Here is an 18,555-nt window from a genome sequence, read left to right as displayed (position 1 = left end):
CTAGACATTTCATGTTAGAAAGGTATCTTGAGATCCAAGAACTCAACCTCCAATTAGAAAGGTGGTGAAATCCGAATTAACAGTGTTGATTCTACCTATAATAAACAAGGCAGGGAGCCACTGAAGGCAGATAGTATAACTGAACAGGCAACTATTGTCTATTAACACTCCAAGGAAGTTGGTATTAGTCTGTTGCCTCCTAAAGAAATGGTGGGGCTCTTTTTACATATTTCTTACCTTGCTTTCCTAAATTCCAAGAGAAGGGTATAAGTTGAGACCTCTCTCCCCAAACCTCAACCCAAATAATTCCAGAAGAGGAGGGGGACTGTGACCATCATGGCATTGGTTCCTCAGTCACCAAGAGGCAAACCTTACAACCAAGTCATTTTTCATTCCCTGCCAAATAAAGCAACACTCAAAGAAAACCATGGTATAAGGGGTTACAAATATTCAGACTTTATTATAAATAAGAAATACTGTTTTATACATAAAAAACTGCAAGTGTTGCATTTTGTTCACCACCCCAGACAGCAAGACCACAGATTAAGGCAAAAGCTGAAGTGAAGACACATACTGAGGGGGCCACAGTCAGGAATAAAATGAGGAGGAAACTGCCATGGATTCCCCGTGACACTCAGCATTCTACCAGCAGCCGTCTTGTCATCACATTACTCAAAGAAATAACTGGACCTATACAATGCAATAATGGCCATAACGCAGTAGCGTATTAAGAAATTGTTTATAAAGATCTTTTATTTAAAAATAAAAATTTTGTTAAAAAAAATGCTCAAGACAAAGGGAAAAGCGGGAAACCTTAGGCCTGAGGTCAGCCAGGGGGTGCATGCATCTTTGTGCCTGTTCTTTCCCCAGCCTTGGCACAGAGGCGACATGGTTAGGATACACCCACGTGACCAGAGCAGCCAGCAGAAATACTGATGTGAAAGTTCCACAAGTGTGATGGGCAAGGCGACCCTCCTCCAACCCTGCTGTTTAGCATACTAGAGGCTGGTGGGAATCACTTTCTCCTGCCTGGCGGCACGAACCCTGACGCTGGCCTCACACTGAACTCTCCCTTCTCGCAAAAGGGCATGTTACGCAGAAAGGTCACAGTTGCAGCCCTCACGCCCTTTACTTGGGTTGGAAATAGTGCTACACCTCCCAGATGTCCAGATGTAAACCCACACCCATCCAAAAAATCAGCATGACATCTTTGCCAAAAGTCAGAGACAGAACATAACTAGTTCCTATGAACTATACACTTCAGAATGCTTTGGACATCTGGTGCTGGCTTTTGAAGGGAGGTTGACATGTCCCATCACTGGACTGCATATGCAGGCAAACAGGTTTGTGTTAATACCACAGAATATAGATACTGCAAACATGGAGGAGGGAAAAAGAGTAGGAGCCTGAGCCAAAGAAATACCTAACCCTGAAGGAATAATAAATGGAAGAGCTATATGGTGCATGTGTCATGATGGATAAAAGGAAGCAGGTAAAGGAACAGACGGTGCCACTCTGGAGATAGGGCTGAATATATTTACACACACACACAAAAGGATAGACTTCCTCACTCTATAATCATGATAAACAAACAAACACAAAACAACAAAAAAACCCCACATTCACACAAAAATATAAATTTGAAATAATTAATAGCACCAGTGTGTGTCAGATAATTTCTTCCCCGCTACGCAAACGTACAAAGTTGCATAGTGTTTAAGGATAGATATATATGGATCTCAAAAAGGGGTGGGGGAACATCAGACTGAGCTAATAAGTAAAACTGCAGAGGCTGCTACTTCCTCAGATGAAGGAGGAAGAGAGGAGTGAAAGATCCCCCCTCCCCTTTCTCAATCCTATGCGGAAAGTTAACCAGGAGGGAGTGGAGTCATCAACTTGGACAGAAGGTCTAAAGAGGTGGCAGCGGCAGCTACATGAAATACTGTGAGTGCAGGGTAATTGCCACCAGAGCTTGGCCTGAACAATTTGTGCTGCAACATTTCAGGAAGACTGGAAGATCAGCAAGAAAATGAGGCAAAGTATAAGTTTTGGCTCTTGATCACATAAACAGCTGACAAAGGCAAGACTGAAACTGTAGTGAAAAAACCCCATTCCCTCACAGATAGAAGTTGAGGAGACTACCCCCTGTATCTTTGTCTTTAAAACTGGTTTTCTATCTGCAAATATTAACTTCAAGTTCAGACAGACCCACTGGTAAGAGCTCTTTGGGTGGTTGTATTCTTCTTCAAAAAGATCTTATTAGAGTTTTTTTTTCTTCTTAAAGGCCTGTCTCCATTAATCATTCTATCCCTGGAATGGTCCTCTGGAAATTCCTTAGTGACATTTACTGATGAGAACAGAGCTGATCATTTGCAGGCTTCCTGACCTGGAAAATTAGACTAGGCAGCTGTTCACAGACTTGAGACAACTTTTCTGCTTTGAAGGCTAACAGCAGTGTTGTGAAGACCTCTCACTACTCCACCTCCTTTCCCTCACAAAAGCTCTACTCAAAGACTATCTATTTTTCTCAGCAGAGGGATATATTGCACTCAAGAAAGATGCTAAAAAGTTTGGCAGATGGCTACCAAAATTTTTGATTGGCCACTAATTTTTGCAGAATTTTTAAAAAACATGATTAGAACTTGGGGAAGGGGATTAATGTTCTTTGAGTGCAGCTATACTGGCCATTACAATAATACTTTGGTAGCCAACCCCTTCCTTCATAGAAACAGAGCTCTGGGACTGAGGAGGCTTCAGTGGTTGTGGGGGGAAGTGGAGGAAGAGGAGAGAAGCAAGAGCTAGTTTTGCCTTACTGTACCCCAGTTCACATGGTTATTTCTGAACCACTGTACAAACAGTCCTGAACATTTCACATCCTTGTGCAAATCAAAGGGGAATGAGTAAGACAGAGGTAAGGGTGGAGTGTTCAGGAAGATAGAATTTATAAAAAAAACCCTTTGATGCCCAAAGATGGATATTTCAATTTGCTTCTCTTTAAAAAACTTTGCAACTTTTCCTAACTTGGAAAGAAAACAGCAACTGCGAGCAGCAGAGTCGGGGATTTGAAGAAGGTAATTTGTATGTTAAGGCACTCCATAGCCAAACAACTGCTCCACCAGTCACTGGGGGAAATCTCCCCCCACCCCCAGCAGACCCTTAGGGTTTTTCAATGGACGGGGTGTTGAAACAACCAGATGGCAATGTCTTCTTAATGTCTTCCAGATTGTTAATGTCTTTCAGGATTTCTTCAATGTCCCTGTTGTAAGCCTGAATGGCATCGTCTTGCTTCCTGGCTTCCTTCTCCAGGAAAGACACTTTTCGATCAAGCTCACTATCTTTCATCTGATCTTTGGCACTGTTCAGTGTACCCTCAATCTCATTCAGTTTATTCAAGTCCACTGTGTCCAGTTGTCCTGGTAAAAGAAGAAACAAACAGAGATACTGAATTCCACTAAAGGCACTTCACCAAGCTACTGCCTGCTCTTAAGACCTTTCACACACCCAATTATAGATTGATATAGTGGAAACACTGTCTCAGTGAAGTTTTTTTTTTTCCAGAGCAGTATCACTAACAGAACTGTTCACTGCCGGCTGCAATACAATGAAACAGAGCAGACGTGGACTTCACAGAGTTGAATTTCAGCTTAAATGGGTTCCACTAAATTTGTAAATGAAACATCCCTGCTGAGTTGCTATCCACAACAAATGAAAATCAAAGATATATTATCTAGTCTATACTTCCCGAGTTGAAGGATACATTTTACGCCAGATCCTCAGTCATTTTTTACTGATTTTCAATTAAGGCTTTTTAAACGTAATGCAATAATGAAAGGCCATAAATTTCATTTTGGGGGTTCTTGACAAACTCTGCTTTTATAACTTATCAGGATATTCAAATCAACATGAATGAATTACAGCTGTCTATTAAACAGTTGATTTTCCTCTACTAAATATGCAATGTTCGTCTCACTGTGTAGGAATTTACTAAATATTGTTCAAGTTTTGGGATGCAACTGAACTTGAAATTTTAAAGTGCACAGCAATTATTTTTAATAAACGTTCTTCCAATAACCTGTCATGGACAGCACATGGAAGGACAGAGTTCTATAAGACTCTATAAGAAAAAGAAACACCCACCCAAACCCCAAAACATTGTTTAAAAAAATAAATTAAGTCATATTATGTTTTGAACAGGGTTTGGCAATCTACAGCCAGCAGATTCAACCCAGCGTGTTCGATGGCTTTGGTGATATTCCCAGTAGGGGACTTCGGCAGCAGTGGCTTGCCTGTGTCCCAGCTCAGCAGTGGGGATCTTTTGCCCAAACCTGTGGCCAGACAGTGAGGGGAAGGCAGCAGCAGCAGTGGTGCTGGTGGCTTAGTGCTAGTACCAGCCTACATCAGATCTGAGCTAGGTTATTCTGGCCTACTAACTGAAAACGCTGCTGATCACTGCTTCAAAAGAAAGCTGCCTGACAGCTTCATTTTACTTTAAACTTTAACCCCAAAAAACCTTTGTTCATAGGTCAGACATTAGAAGGAACTTTCTGATTATAAGGGTGGTCACGCATGGCAACAGGCCACCTACAGAAATTGTGGAATCTCCATTTTTGGAAATTTTCAAGAGCAAGTTAGATAAACACTTGGCAGGGACAGTTTAATCAGGGATAAATCATGGTTAAACTAGATGACCTTGTGAGGTCCCTTTCAGCCCTACTTTCCTATGATGCCATAAGCCTTCTTGCTAGGCCATGGCTCCCATTCAACTTTTGGATTCTGCTCTGAGCAGCAGAATTGTCTCTCCCCCTTTCTTAACAGAAACAAAGGATGCTTGTGCAAGGGCCTCTTGATTCTTCCAGGCAGCTGATTAGGATGATACATTTAAGTATCCAAAAGGTGGAGAAAAAGGTTAGTTGTCAACCCTTAAATCCTAGGTCTTTGCAGGGGGCCATCATTTTCTTTTCTACTCCTTGGGGGACAGATAGTGTAGAATAGAATAAATCACATCTGCAATACCCCTGGTTATAGTGATATTAGGTTTATGCTAAGCAGCAACACGGCCACAGGCTACACAATAAGCGTATGAGGATATTCCAGAAATATTGTTTTAGAAATAACTCAATGAACTGTTAGATTCTCGGCACTAGGGTGTCAGGTAAGCAACAGAGCTAATCAATTACTACTACTTTCTAGCATCAGTCAGGCAACACCACATTTTGAAGAACAAAAACACACAAAGTGAGTAGAACTCTTCTGGAAGTGGGGACAGATGAGCGGTAGATACATACCTAGTTGATCCAGAAGTTCATTAATGATGGTAAGCAAGTTATTCACCGAGTTCTTTGCTTTTCTTGCATTGTCTTCTGCCTCTTGGGCAGCCTGTGAAGCCTTTAGGGAGAAAAAATGGTATGACTCCATGCAATAATGCTACAGCAGTAATAACTCTTAATTTATTTGCCACCACCTCAGCACAGTGTCCCTACTAAGAACATAGAACTTGACCAAGGAAGACCCAAAGAGCTAATTTCATGCCCCTACAACACTGTTCCATCTCTGGCTTCTCTCTTTAGTGTAACAAGCCCAACACCCAGTTTTCTTCCATGGTTTTTGTTTTAGATCTGTATCACAGCTCTAATGTGTGAGCAGAGAGAGAGAGAGAGAGCTGGCCAAAACACAAATTACTAGTCTCCAATGATGGAAAAAATCTGTAACTGAGGAAGATTCTGATGGAAAATGTCAAAGAACAGAGTCTATCAGAATGCGATCAGTCTTTCCTTTGAAGACAGGGTAAGTTTGGAAAGGGTTATGGAAAACTGCCTCTCAGACAGTAAAGTTACACAGCAAAGCTGCTATAAGTTAAGGTTACTGGGGGTATTTAATTTTAACTATTTTTTCAATCCTTTTTAAAATTTAGAGAAAGTAATTAACTGGACTTGAGACCCAAACCTAATACTGTATCTGCAATGGAGCTGGAGATAAAATCCAAGAATATCGGGGCCAATAAATTCACTCTTCTTAAGGCTGAGATCTAGATCCCCTCCATCTCACTGTGTCAACCTTTGCATCCACCTCCCAGAATAACAACTCACCATCCCTGCCAACATCATATCCTGGTTGGCATCTTCCTGCTTCATCTTCAGCTCTTTCTCTGCATCTTGAAGCCGTTTCATCATGTCATCTACTTCTCTGGCCAGTTCTGTCACATCAGAGAAAGTCTTGTCGGCATCAGATTTTGTGCTGGCAGCATTCTAAGATCAATATAAAACAGGGTTTCTAAAAGGGTGGATCACACAGGGAACACAAAAATTCTACTTTCTCCCATAAGATGCCAAATGAAGTCTTTCCATGGCATGTGACCTTCCTTGATGGGATACATGCTCCAGCAAACAATTCTGAAGTATATTTACGAACATTTAGAACACTCTCTGAGGGCACACGGCAGGGTGGTTACAAAAGCCATGACAGTTTTCTATGGGCTTAACACATCTCAATATGGCAGGGAGCACATTCTCAATAAGAAACTGTGGAACAAGCTTCAAGACGACTGATTCAGGAGCCCTTTTTAAGGACTCACCTTCTGGACAGAATTAGCAATTTTCTCAGCATCATCTGCTTTGTTCTTGGCTTCCCTAGCATCAGCAGCAGCATTGCCAAGTGCTAGCTCTGCTTGCCGTGTCTTATTGTTGGCTTCAGCAATCGTCTGGGTAATGGCAGGAATCTTTTTCAATGCCTCCTCAGCTGCTGTCTTGTTATCGTTCACACGCTTATCGAAATCTGATAAAAGATGGAGACACTGTGTTGTTTCCTGTTCTAGAAAAGACCTGGTTGAGTTTGTTTGGCCTGATAAGTATCCAAAAGTCAAGCAACTTAGTTTATGTTACTTTAAAATCGGAGGGAGAAAAAGGAAACTCATGGTTTCTGTTACCAGAAAGACAGACCCTAACAATATTACAGGTATTTACCAGGGACTGACTTGGTCCACAGGCTGCTACGACAATATTCACGGCAGGATACACAAATCCCTTAAGGGGTTTTCTCCCTTCTAGGATCAGTAATGCTTTTAAGCCTTCAAACACTGTTTGCCACTGTATCATAATGACAATTACTGTTGAGCAGAAAAAAGTGTAAGGCTCCATATACAGAATGCACTGTGATGATGCACAGAAAGGAGAGTCCAGGAAGATAGCTTTATGGTTACTAAAAATTATTTTAGTGAATTAAAACTTTGAGCAAACACTTTAAACTATTTGACTCTATTGTTATTCAAGCCATTCACTTTCCCTAGCTGTCCATTCTCATACCTCTCAGGTTGCTGAGAATGTTGTTGGCTTCTTGTAGCGTGTTATTGCCTTTCTTGGCAGCTTCTTCAGCCAGAGCTTTGGCAGCATCTGCTCGGGCCAAGAGCTGGTCTGCAGTCTAGAGAGATATAATATGGGTAAGTATATTTTCAGCCCCTCTAGAGAATAAAAAATGGAACACTGGGGTAGCCCAGCAAATACCAGCCCAGTACCAAATGGTGTTCATTGCTAATGACTGCAGCCATTTAATATAACTGAGGTGCAATGCAACGAGAGAGGTGTTACCCATACTACAGAAGGTGACAGTTCCTTGGTCTCCTGCATGAACTTTGCCAGTACAGAAGTTTCTGAAGACCATTCTATGCAACCAGCCACGAGACCTGTTCTTCAGGCCCCTCTCACCTTGGTGCCAATGACCAAATACCACAACTAAAGCTCTAGGTTCTGGGTCAGGAAGTTTTTTCCTCCGAGTTGTTTCTAGACACAAGAGCCTACACACAATAACTGAACTTACCTGTTGCTCAGTTTTTCCTTTTTCTAAGAGGTTCTTCACTTCCAGCTCCTTCCCTTTCATATCCTCTCTCAAATCTTCATAGTCTTTCAACTTCCTGTCAATTAGGTGATCCAGCTCCTCTGCTTCCTTCTTGATCTTATTTGCCTCATTCTGCATGTGAAAATAAAAAACAAAAACACAGCTTTGTGAACTTAAAAAAACCTATGAAACAGGGAGACAAGAAACCTCTGTGCTTTCTTGGGCATGAAAACAGGGCAGACATTGCAGTGGGATTACTAGCATTTCACTACTACTCTTCTTGCCAATTTGTACTACCATTTGATGATCAGAATGGGATCAGTGTCACCCTATACTGAGTGCGATATAAGCCAAAGACAGGAAGAGTCCATATGAAAGCGCTTCAGGCTAACTTTAGTACAGTGGCTGTAGGAGGGGAAACAGCTTAATGGGCTCAGCATTGGGCTTGAAATACTTATACACCTGGAAATGTTTATGTATAGCAAAAACACTGATTGGGACAAATAGGAAACTATAATTCTCTGTGTGTCAGTCTTTCAGGAGTGTCAAAATACCAAGGTCTTAAGTAGACAGAGACCCCACAGCATTTTTCTGAAGCACAGAGGTGTTAGCAAAGCATTAAACAAGGCATCAGCAATTTATTATTACACTGAGTAAGGCTTGCCACCTTAATTAATCTACTGTGCCCTAATATACATTCCAGGGAATTATGTACAGAAAAATTCAAAATTATGCAAAGAAACATTCAAAATTACCCAAAATGAATTATCTTTTTAAGCTGTGGTGGGGTTTGGGTGTGTGTGAGGCTTGTGGGTGGGTATGGGGAAGTGCAGCTTGTAGGGGGGTTATGAAGAGGTGTGGGTATGAGAGTATGTGTGGGGGTTGTGAAAGGCTGTGTGCGTGCATGTATGGGATTTGTTGGCATGTGGGGTTTGTAGGGGATTATGAAGGGGTGTGGGTATGGGAGTATGTGGGGTTTGTGACAGGGTTGTGAAAGGGTGTGGGTGTGTGGGGGGGAGTTGTAGGTGGGTGTGGGCCCCCCCCACCATACACTCCCCTCTCCCCCATGATGCACAGACCCAACCACTGCCAGTTCAGCAGCAGCAGGCAGTGGGCCCTTGGGGTGCTCATGGCTGCAGTATGCAGAGCCCGTGGTGGCATGTGCCTCTGGCTGAGTCCCAGGGCCTAAATGTGCTGGCATGGAGTTGGCTTGGCCTGCTGGCATGTGCCTTAAAGCCAGACTGGGCTGGCTCTGTGCCAGCATATGGGGTTTGTGGCACAGAGCCATGAGCAGAAGAAGCTACATGCCTTCAGGCTGGGTGGGCTCCATACCTCCATGCACAGCTTCCCACTAGAGTCCTGGAAGCCCCTCATGGAGGCATGGAACTGGCTGGCCTGGCCCAATGGCATGTAGACCAGGAGCTGTGCACCACTGGGCCAGGTGGGTTCTATGCTTCCACATGCAGCTTCCAGCACTCCAGGAGGAAGCTGTATGTGGAGGCAAGCAGGAGCCTGCCCAGCCCTGATGGTGTATGATTCTGCACCTCCAGGTGCGGCTTCATAACCAGCCTGATGGTGCACAGCTCCCAGGCCGGACCAGCCCTCCCTGTGGGGTTTCCAACACTCCAGTGGGAAGCTGCACATGGACGCACAGAGTTGGGTGCCATAAAGCAGGGCTGGCTCTGTGCCTCCACATGTGGTTTCTCACCAAAGTGTTGAAAGCCCCACGTGGAAGCACTGAACTGGCTGGGCTGGCCTGATGGGGCATGGTCCATACCTACCAAGAAACCCCACACCCATCCACCCACAACCCCATGCCCACCCACAAATCCCATGCCCACCCCCCGCCAGAGGCAAAAGTTCCCCTCTGCACTTACACCTGCCTAATCATGCAGCTCTATGCCACCAAATCACGTAGGTAGAGACACAGAGTCTGCCGCAGTTAAATTATGCAAAATTATGTAATGTGTGGTGATGCCTTTTATGTGCAAAATTGCATGGGTGCATTATTGCATAATTTCCCAGGGTGTGCTAGTAGTGGCACATGTGTAGATGGTGATGCTTTACTGTGCAATAAAGTGCATGTGTAGATGTGCCCACTGTGTATGTTGCTTGACTCAAATACCTCTAGACTCCTGGAATCCACTGCAGGTAGACTGGTGAGATTAGCATAGATCTGAAGGGCCTTATTCCCAGCTTCCTCTGCCTCTGCCAGAACTTTACTGGCCTGTTTTTCAAGGTCTCGGGAAATGTTCTTTGCCTGATTATACCTAAAAACACAAAGAATCCAATTAACCTTGATTTTCTTTTCCTGAATCTAACCAGCTGAAGACTTGGTTGAAACCCAATGGTTAAAAGCAAGTTCTTCCCCAAAACAAGTTTAGACGTGACAAAGTTAGTTTAAGAACCTTTGTACTACTACAACCCAACAGACAGCAGACTGCTCTCCATTACTGACTCACTTCCTGTTAAGCTCATCAATATCTTTTGCTGTTTGGTTCCCTCCAGCCAGTGTCTTCAACAGCAGTTGATATGCCTCTGTTGATGTATCATTTGCTGCCTTGGCTACACGCACAATCTCATCAGCTTCTTGCTTGTGTCTGAACATTAGAAGGGAAAAATAATTCCGCTAAATTAGTAACCAGCAGCTTCCTATTCTGGATTCAACATTTTTATTCTCGTCTTGCTCACTTTCCCCTTCCAGCTCCACATGATTAGGGCATTTATGAAGAGGTACTGCTTTAAATGGTCTCGCTCCAAATAAAGACATGTCAAGTGAACCTACAATGGCAGCTGAATGGCCCTGCTAAGAGTCTGCATTCCTGTAGCGCTGAGGTTGTATACCAGAGGCTGCCCTCCTCTTTAATACAGATATGCAGCCCAGACCTCTGCATACTCCATAATACAATACACCACTGGTGTTATTGAACAGCAGCAACTTCATATTTGGGGAGGGAAAGCAATTTTTCAATCAAACTACATTTAGTCTACTATTTCCCAACCAGTGAATCAATACAACCCTCGCTGCTGCTGCAAAAAAAGAGTGGCACATTCTCCCATCAGTGCTTTGTCCTAGCATACTAGGTCTTACCGTTCAGCCAATTCACGGGCCTCTCCTGCCAAGACAGTCATGTTGTTAGAGTCACTGCTTGTCTCTGTCGGGCTAATGGACTGAAAACAAAATCAAATATATTATCAGAAGTTGCTCTTTCAACTTTTATGCATTGACAGTTGTAAATATTCATAGCCATAGTCTGCATACTTAAAATGTGACCTATTTTAACTTTTCCAGCATTAGGTTGCCCATGTGTTCTTTGCATGGGTTGTTTTTTTTTTTTCCCCTGAGAAGAAATCCTTTGAGTTTTGATTTATAGTGCCTGAGAGACTGGGGGTAGGGTTAACTAAAGTTAAGGTTAGCTAAAGAGGCCCCTGAGGGCTCTTTACGAATGCAGCAATATATGCAAACCAGCCTTCAAGGGAAGACAAAAAAAACCCCCACCCCCCATGTACAAACATATACAGGCTTCGAGCAACATTAAAGAAAAAAAATGAATTATTAAAATACCATATTCAGTCCATGAAAATTCCCTATAAATCAGTAATACTTTTTCTTTTTTTAGTTTGTTTAACACTTCTTAAATTAAATATCCCAGTTCATTAGACTCTCTAGGATACTAAACTCCCAAACTTAGTGCTGGGAAGAGAAATGCAATCAGGAACTGAAAACAGTGTATTATACTGTCAGAACTGAAAGAAGTGACACAACAGGCCATTTGGCCTTTACAGAGGACTCACCACATTGGCAACTGCCATTTGTGCCTTCTCTAGCATGTTGGAAGCTATTTCAATCAGGTCCTCAGTATCCTGCACTCGTTCACGAGCTTGCTTAGCAAGGCTATCTGTTTCTTGCACTGTGCTCTGGATGTTCCGTAATCTGTTGAGCTGGCTTGCCAGAGTGCTGTTAATGTGCCTAAGACGATCCATCAGATCTTGATCCACATCTGAGACAAGTGACATAAATTGGAGGAAGCAAAATAAATTACGCTGGGCACTGATGCTGGAGGAATAAGCAGGAACTCGCTGCTATTGGTAACGTGTTAGTAAATTAATACCTTGTTGAAAAGGGAATGGCAAAAAATTTTAATAAGATGGGAAATCAGTTTAAGATCAAAGTCATTATTAGAGTGCACATAAAAAGCAAGGAATGAAGATGCCATTAACTGCTAAAGCTCCTGCTAGGTTTCAGACATTGGGAGGACATTACCCAGACCCATGGGTGACTGGTGCCTCCCGAGTCAAGGGGGACACCTGCAGAAGCCGCCAGTGATATCATCAGTGGGGACGGGGCTGGCAAGCACCCACAGAAGCTGCTGCAGGCATGGACAGCCCTGTCGGGGAGGGGCACATGCCCCCCACCCCCACCAGTCGCCTATGCCCATGCCAGAGGTAAAAGAGAATTCTTAACATAAGACCTGGACTGAAAAGGCAGCACAACTGCACTTCAAATGATTACATATGGTGTGCAAAACATTTGTTTCATATATTCTATTATGATTAAATCCTATGAACAGTTCACAAACAAAATAGTGAGCTGTGCACTGCTCTTGTGCCCCAGCACATACAAGAAATCCTTTTCCCCAGGCTGGAGAGTCACATCCAAGAACGCAGCAACCTCTGATGCTTGTGTTTCTATACTCCATGGGAAGAAGAAGTATCAACCTGTGGATCTACATATTATTAGATTCACCAGCCTGGTCACTTCTCTATCCTGAAGTCCCTCTGGCACACAGATGGGCAGACAGTGCTGGTAAAAGTGAGTTATTCCATGCATAAAAGTCATCATTTCTACCCGTTTTGGCTTTTGTGGGGTTTGTATAGTTAAGATACAGCTAGACTTCTTGGAACAGCTGTTGATCTTGTGGACATCAAGGCATAGTAGGGAAGGAAATTTAGCTTAACTAGGGTTTTGTTAACCTACTACCCTTAGCTTTACTAAACCTAAGTGTTTGTTCTATGCATAGAAGGAGATTAAATTAAGTGACAGCAATACACTGATGTTGAAAAAAAATCTATTATAAAACAGAATACAAGAGGTAATTTTTTTACAGCAATGTTGGCCAGGATACACGATGGGTAGGTTTTAATTTGAACATTCAATGTTTATGAAAAAACTATGTACTTAATTGTAGATAGAAAATGCTGCATTGTGCACAATGTGTTCAAATCAGCATCATAATCAGAAATTCAGGTGAGGTTCTGTGCATGTAATTTGATATTTCTCTTTTTTGCATTTAAGAAAATAAACAGGCATGGTGGGGGGAAGCAAAAATCCTCAAACTTACTCAGTATACTAAGGCATTTTAGAATCTGAGCCTTAAATGAGACCAAAAGTAACTTAAGAGACTTCAAAGGAAACATGACTGACTTAATTCCTATTGCTTTAGTTTAAAGGAGTGACAAAAAGCTGAAGACAAAAACATGACTTTTTTTAACATACAGAACTAAAAGAGCAATGAAAGAAGTGAACAAGTCTTGATCATATCAACACTAACCAAAGTCATTTATGCATGCATGTCATGTAGTCCCAGTTAACTCTGTGGAACTACTCATGTGCAAATCATTGTAAAAACAAAACAAAACCAAACCAAAAACCTGGGCTTAAGTATCAAGTTGGCTTAATTTCGATTTCTGAATGATCAAACTTTAAGAAGGGTTTAAAACCTAGTTTGTACCAGTTGCCCTGCTTACCACCAACTGGGAACCTGATCCCCTTAAACAGCCCTGCTGAGAAGAGAAGGAATGGCTTTAGGAGCTGCCTTCAGCCATCCCCTCTCCTCAGCAGGGACTAAACTGCAGGGGATAGGGATACGGCTCATTTCTGAACTTATTTAAAGAACAAAGATTTTTTCTAAGCTCTGGAAATGAAGTTATAACTCTTCTTCTTCTCCAGTACCCACACAGTGCCCCACTTTTCACCAGCAAATGATCTCAAAAGGCTTGCATTTTCTAATGAGCAATATCCCCAACTTGCCGAGCCTTTGCAAAGATGTAAGTATCTAATAATTTATGGCCATGTCTCCATCTCCCTTCCTAACCACTGTTAAACCAGGCAAGAGCAGCTGAGGTATCATAATAGTAGTTAACTTTATTTCAGTGAACTGAATGTCCCATACCACTGAAACCCTGTCTTTTGGGGTTTTCTTCAACACAGTACTAGTGCAGTTTTATAGCTGTTGTTATGCCCACATAATATCAACGCATTGACCACTCCTCCAGGAATATTATCATTCCAGTTCAGCCAATTCCCAGGACTTACCTCAGGTCTTAGTGCCAAAAGAGCCCATGGTATGTTCTACTTATAGCAGTGGGCAAACTGGAAAACCTTTCCAGCATCTCATGACAATTCACTACTTCTGGTAAATTTAGGAGTACAATTATAAAAAAGAGGTTTGTCTGCAAAAGCAAGGGACTTTAGACTACAAGCCCCTTCGAATCTTACCTACTTTACCTATCGCCAACCGAAGTGGGAAGAACTGCTCAAAGAAAGGGCGGAGAGGATATAAAAACTGGATACCAGACACACGTTACTTATTTACTGAACAGGACTTGAAGCAAGTGATGCAAAGTTGCCTGAGCTAAAACCAATGCCAACCAGTGCAAGATGCACATCAACACTCCATCACAAAAGTAAAGCTCTGTGCAGGAGACAGTCTTAGATTATGGAATAAACTCCTACCAGAACTAAGAACCACCACAAACTCACCCACCTGGTGCTCTAAGGGTAAGACACTCTTATTTCACTGTAGCTTTCTTTAATAAATGCATTCCAGCATTTACGGAGTCCCCCGTGGTTCAGTGGTAAAATCCTCACCTACCACACTGAAGACCTGGGTTCAATTCCCAGACACTTATAACTACAGCATGGAGGCACCAAACATCTGGACTCAGTCTGGTCTTTGGATTCTATCTCAGTGGCCTAAAGGAAGAACAAGGTCTGGGCAGCTTCCGCTCCTCCAAAAAACAAAATCAAAACCCTCAAAATTCCTGCCCAGGCATATGCATCGAAGGTCTGGGTGGCCCTCACACATACACCGTGATCCAGGAGAATTGACAGTTGCCACATCAGCGTTTACATTTAAAAATACAAGCTGGTCAGGTTACTGGAAACTACTCAAATTATGGTGAAGAGGCACTGTAAGAACCTACACAGACCACAGCATAAAAAAAGACAAACCCAAGGCAACAAACCCATACATTTTAGGTCTATGACCAAAGAATGTTTTAGCCCACAGAATGGTCTTTGAAGAGTTAAGAGCAATGTACAGCTGCATTTGCTACTGGCGAGTGCTATACACAGACACGCACTTCTGAGTACATGCATATTTTGGAAATGGGAACAAAGATTTTGATAGTAAATAACTGAGTAAAGCCCCTTTAAGTTATTCTCAATCTCTGAATAAGTCCTGCACCATGTTCTCTCTATCGTTTGAAAAAGGTCCCCTTATTTTTTGTCTTATTCTTGCAAATGCTTACAGCGTTCCACAATCCGAACACCAATGCATGGCCTTTTCAAATGCTTTATCATAGGGCTGGAAGGGACCTCAATATTCACCTAGTCCAGTGCCTTTGCACTGGGTTGGCTCTCCCGAAGCAGGTTATCAGAGTCAAATGAAGCTTTGCACCATGAAAGAAGTAAAAACATTCAGGAAACAACCAGCCCCAGATAGTCACCACTGGGATCAGATCAACCTACCTTTGCTGCTCTGTGCATCTTCAAGCAAATCCATGACCTCTCTCTCTACCTCCTTCAGCCTGTCCTCAAAGGCCTGGTCTGTCACAGTTTCTTCTCCTGTACCTAGGTTTGCTATAAGATTTTCCAGTTCTTGCAACTTCTGTCTTTGTTCCGCCACCTAAACAAAGGGGAGAAGTGGTTGCATATCAACAGCTTTCCTTGTCGATAAAAGGAGTGGAGGCACAGTATCAGTCACAAGGTTCAGCCTCCAGTAGGTGTCGCTCAGATGTTATGTGAAAAGTCTCTGCTCAAAAGTATATAGGTTTGTGCCCATCTCCTCTGTACTTTTGAGGGCTGAGACTCCATCATATGCTACTTAATGTGCCTCTGTCTGCATCAGTACTTGGGAACAAAATCAGAGGAATACAGCGCAGGTCTTACCTTATCTTTCACTAGCCTGTAGCATGCAGGGCACTCCTGACAGCCAGGCCAAGACCGATTGTAGAAATAGTTCTCTTCACACTGGTCACAACGGTTCCCCACGAAGCCTTCCTTACACTCACAGCGACCATCTTCCTTGCACTGCAGAGCGCGAGAACCCTCAGGATCACAGTCGCATGCTTCATGAAAGTTAAAATATGGAAGTCATACAGGAGGAAGGGGAAAGGACAAAAAATTACTCCGACCCTTTCCCTGCAGGAATACCACACAGCTTACAGATGCGTGAGTTGAAGTTTTTCCCTGCTGTGATTTTTATACCCTGTATCAGTAGTTGGCAATCTTTTCAAGCCGTGGACTGGAGCAACCTGGCTCTGATCTGTCATGTGACAGTGGTCTGCATCAGCAATGTGGGGGCATATGATAGAGCACCCACATCAGCGTACAACTGCCACTTCTCCCAGCCTCCTGCTCCCTGGCTGGGGCACGAGTGCAGCGTACAGGCAGGGGGGAGCTGGGCCAGAGCTAGGCAGCCAGGCGCTGCAACTCCCCACTGGCTGAAAGCTACATTTGTACCCAGCTTTGGGGATGGTGGGGGAGGAAGCAGTAGTACTGGTACAGGTGCAGCTCCTCACTCCTCAGACCCAGTATAGACATGGGCAGAGGCATCTCCAGCTCTGTTGGCCAGATCCAGTGGGTCTACGGGCTAGATCTGGCCTACAGACCGTATGTTGTTGACTCCTGCCCTATGTTATTATCAGGGATCCTGGTTTTCCCTGAGAAAAAAGCAAGCAAATTCTCTAATAAAATGCCCCAAATCTGTGATCAAAATTAAAGGCCTCCTACAGCCACCCCACCCCCCCCAGCCCTGTTTGTGCTTCACTTTTTCCCCCTGACTTGCTGGTGCCCCTCACCCCCCCACCCATACCCCTCCTTCCCCAGGCCTGCCAGAGTGGGGCCCCAGCTGCCAGGGCTACAGACACAGGCCTGCAGCCCCCTGCCCCTGCTACAGAGCGCTGCACACACTCCTGGGGGACAGGGGGAAATCACTAGTAGTTATGTGTGTGGGGCAGGCACGCGCTGTATGTTGTGGGCTTGGGCTCTTGCCCTGATGCCCTTCCCTAGGGCTTCTGCAGCCCAGAGGGCATAACCCAACATGTCAGGGAAGAGCAGAGCTGCGCGGATAAGCTGCTTGCTGCTGAGATGCTAAGAGTTCTGCGCTGCCCTGACAATGCACCCCCTGTGCACATGGCAACTTTGAGGGGTACAACCCTGCACCACTGCCCTCACTGCAGCTGCGCACACAGGGGACGCATTGTCAGGACAATGGGGACCTCAGGGCAGTGTGCAGCTTCTCCATACAGCTCCGCTGTTCCCTGCCAGGTTGTGCCTGCTGGGCTGCGGAGGCCCTAGAAGAGGGCAGCAGGGCGGAAGCCCGAGCCCCCAAAGAGAAAAGGCAGGAGGGTTGAGCTCTATGTCAAAGAGCAACTCATATCATCAAGGATTAGCTTCGGGTTAGAGGAGGGTCGGGCAGAGACACCATAGGTCAAACTACAAGGGGGCATGGCGAAAGGGACCTTATGGTGGGTGTCTACTACAGACCACCCAACCAGGGGGAAGAGCTGGACCAGGACTTCTCCGGTCAGCTTATGGGGGTGGTTAGGTCAAGGGATGTCATTGTCATGGGTGACCTAAACTACCCAGACATTTGCTGGGAGGAGCAAACAGCCAGGTCTGATTGCTCGCATAGGTTCCTGGCTGTATTACAGGACCTTCACTTTAACCAGGAGGTACACAGCCTGACTAGGAGTAACGCCTTGCTGGACCTGGTCCTGGCCACTGGGGATGACCTGGTGAGGCGACTGCAGGTCCTTGACCACTTGGACAATAGCAATCATCACCTGCTGGAATTCACTATCCAGCGCAGGGTGTCAAGGGCTTATAGCAAGACTAAAGCCTTTGACTTCAGAAGGGCCAACTTCAATGAGCTACGGAGATTAGTGGGGGAGGCACCGAGGGCCCAGAAGGTAGAGGAGATGGGAGTCCATGAGGGATGGTGTAACTTTAAGGTGGCGATCCTCCGGACCCAAAGGGTAATAATTCCTGAGAGAAGCAAGGTGGGTAGGAGTGCTCAGAAACCCCCATTACTCAGCAAGGGCATTCAGCAATGCCTGAGGACTAAAATGGTGGCATACAACCAGTGGAAGAGAGGGGCTATCACCGAGGAGGAGGAGTACTCCTCAGCCCGTGAGTGTAGGAGGGCTATTAGGAAGGCCAAGGCAGAGATGGAGTTCAGGCTAGCATCCAGGATTAAGGACAGCAAAAAGTTCTTTTTCAAGTACACTGGGAGCAAGAAGAGGGCACCAGTCAATGTAGGACCCCTGCAAGAATCAAATGGTAACCCTGTGGATACGCCAGATGAGAAAGCCGATATTTAACAGTTTCTTTGCCTCCGGTTTCTTCAGCAGGGACCGGGACATCGCTCCTGCCAGAGGTAGGGACAATCTCAGGGATAGCTCTGTCAGGCCTTGGGTCAGTGCTAATGTAGTTAGGGATCT

General features: G+C 44.3%; 1 protein-coding gene across 1 annotated transcript in view; it reads right to left on the bottom strand.

The window, feature by feature from the left end:
- Positions 1-433: 433 nt before the first annotated feature.
- The window catches only part of LAMC1 (laminin subunit gamma 1), a 144,531-nt gene continuing 126,409 nt past the window's right edge, over positions 434-18,555 (bottom strand). Inside the window, exons 17-28 of the mRNA XM_019530966.1 lie at positions 16,001-16,179; positions 15,581-15,737; positions 11,623-11,828; positions 10,919-10,998; positions 10,290-10,427; positions 9,953-10,097; positions 7,810-7,959; positions 7,299-7,413; positions 6,572-6,771; positions 6,087-6,245; positions 5,286-5,385; positions 434-3,413 (exon numbers count right to left, since the gene is read on the bottom strand). Of these exons, the coding sequence (XP_019386511.1) occupies positions 3,157-3,413; positions 5,286-5,385; positions 6,087-6,245; positions 6,572-6,771; positions 7,299-7,413; positions 7,810-7,959; positions 9,953-10,097; positions 10,290-10,427; positions 10,919-10,998; positions 11,623-11,828; positions 15,581-15,737; positions 16,001-16,179 (1,886 nt within the window). The 3' untranslated portion in view covers positions 434-3,156. The remainder of the gene's footprint in view (positions 3,414-5,285; positions 5,386-6,086; positions 6,246-6,571; positions 6,772-7,298; positions 7,414-7,809; positions 7,960-9,952; positions 10,098-10,289; positions 10,428-10,918; positions 10,999-11,622; positions 11,829-15,580; positions 15,738-16,000; positions 16,180-18,555) is intronic.

Source organism: Crocodylus porosus, unplaced genomic scaffold, assembly GCF_001723895.1.
Source record: "Crocodylus porosus isolate Cpor-Errol unplaced genomic scaffold, CroPor_comp1, whole genome shotgun sequence".
Classification (NCBI taxonomy): Eukaryota; Metazoa; Chordata; order Crocodylia; family Crocodylidae; genus Crocodylus; species Crocodylus porosus.
The sequence above is the reverse complement of the archived record's forward strand: the minus strand, read 5'-3'. Positions and strand labels throughout refer to the sequence as shown.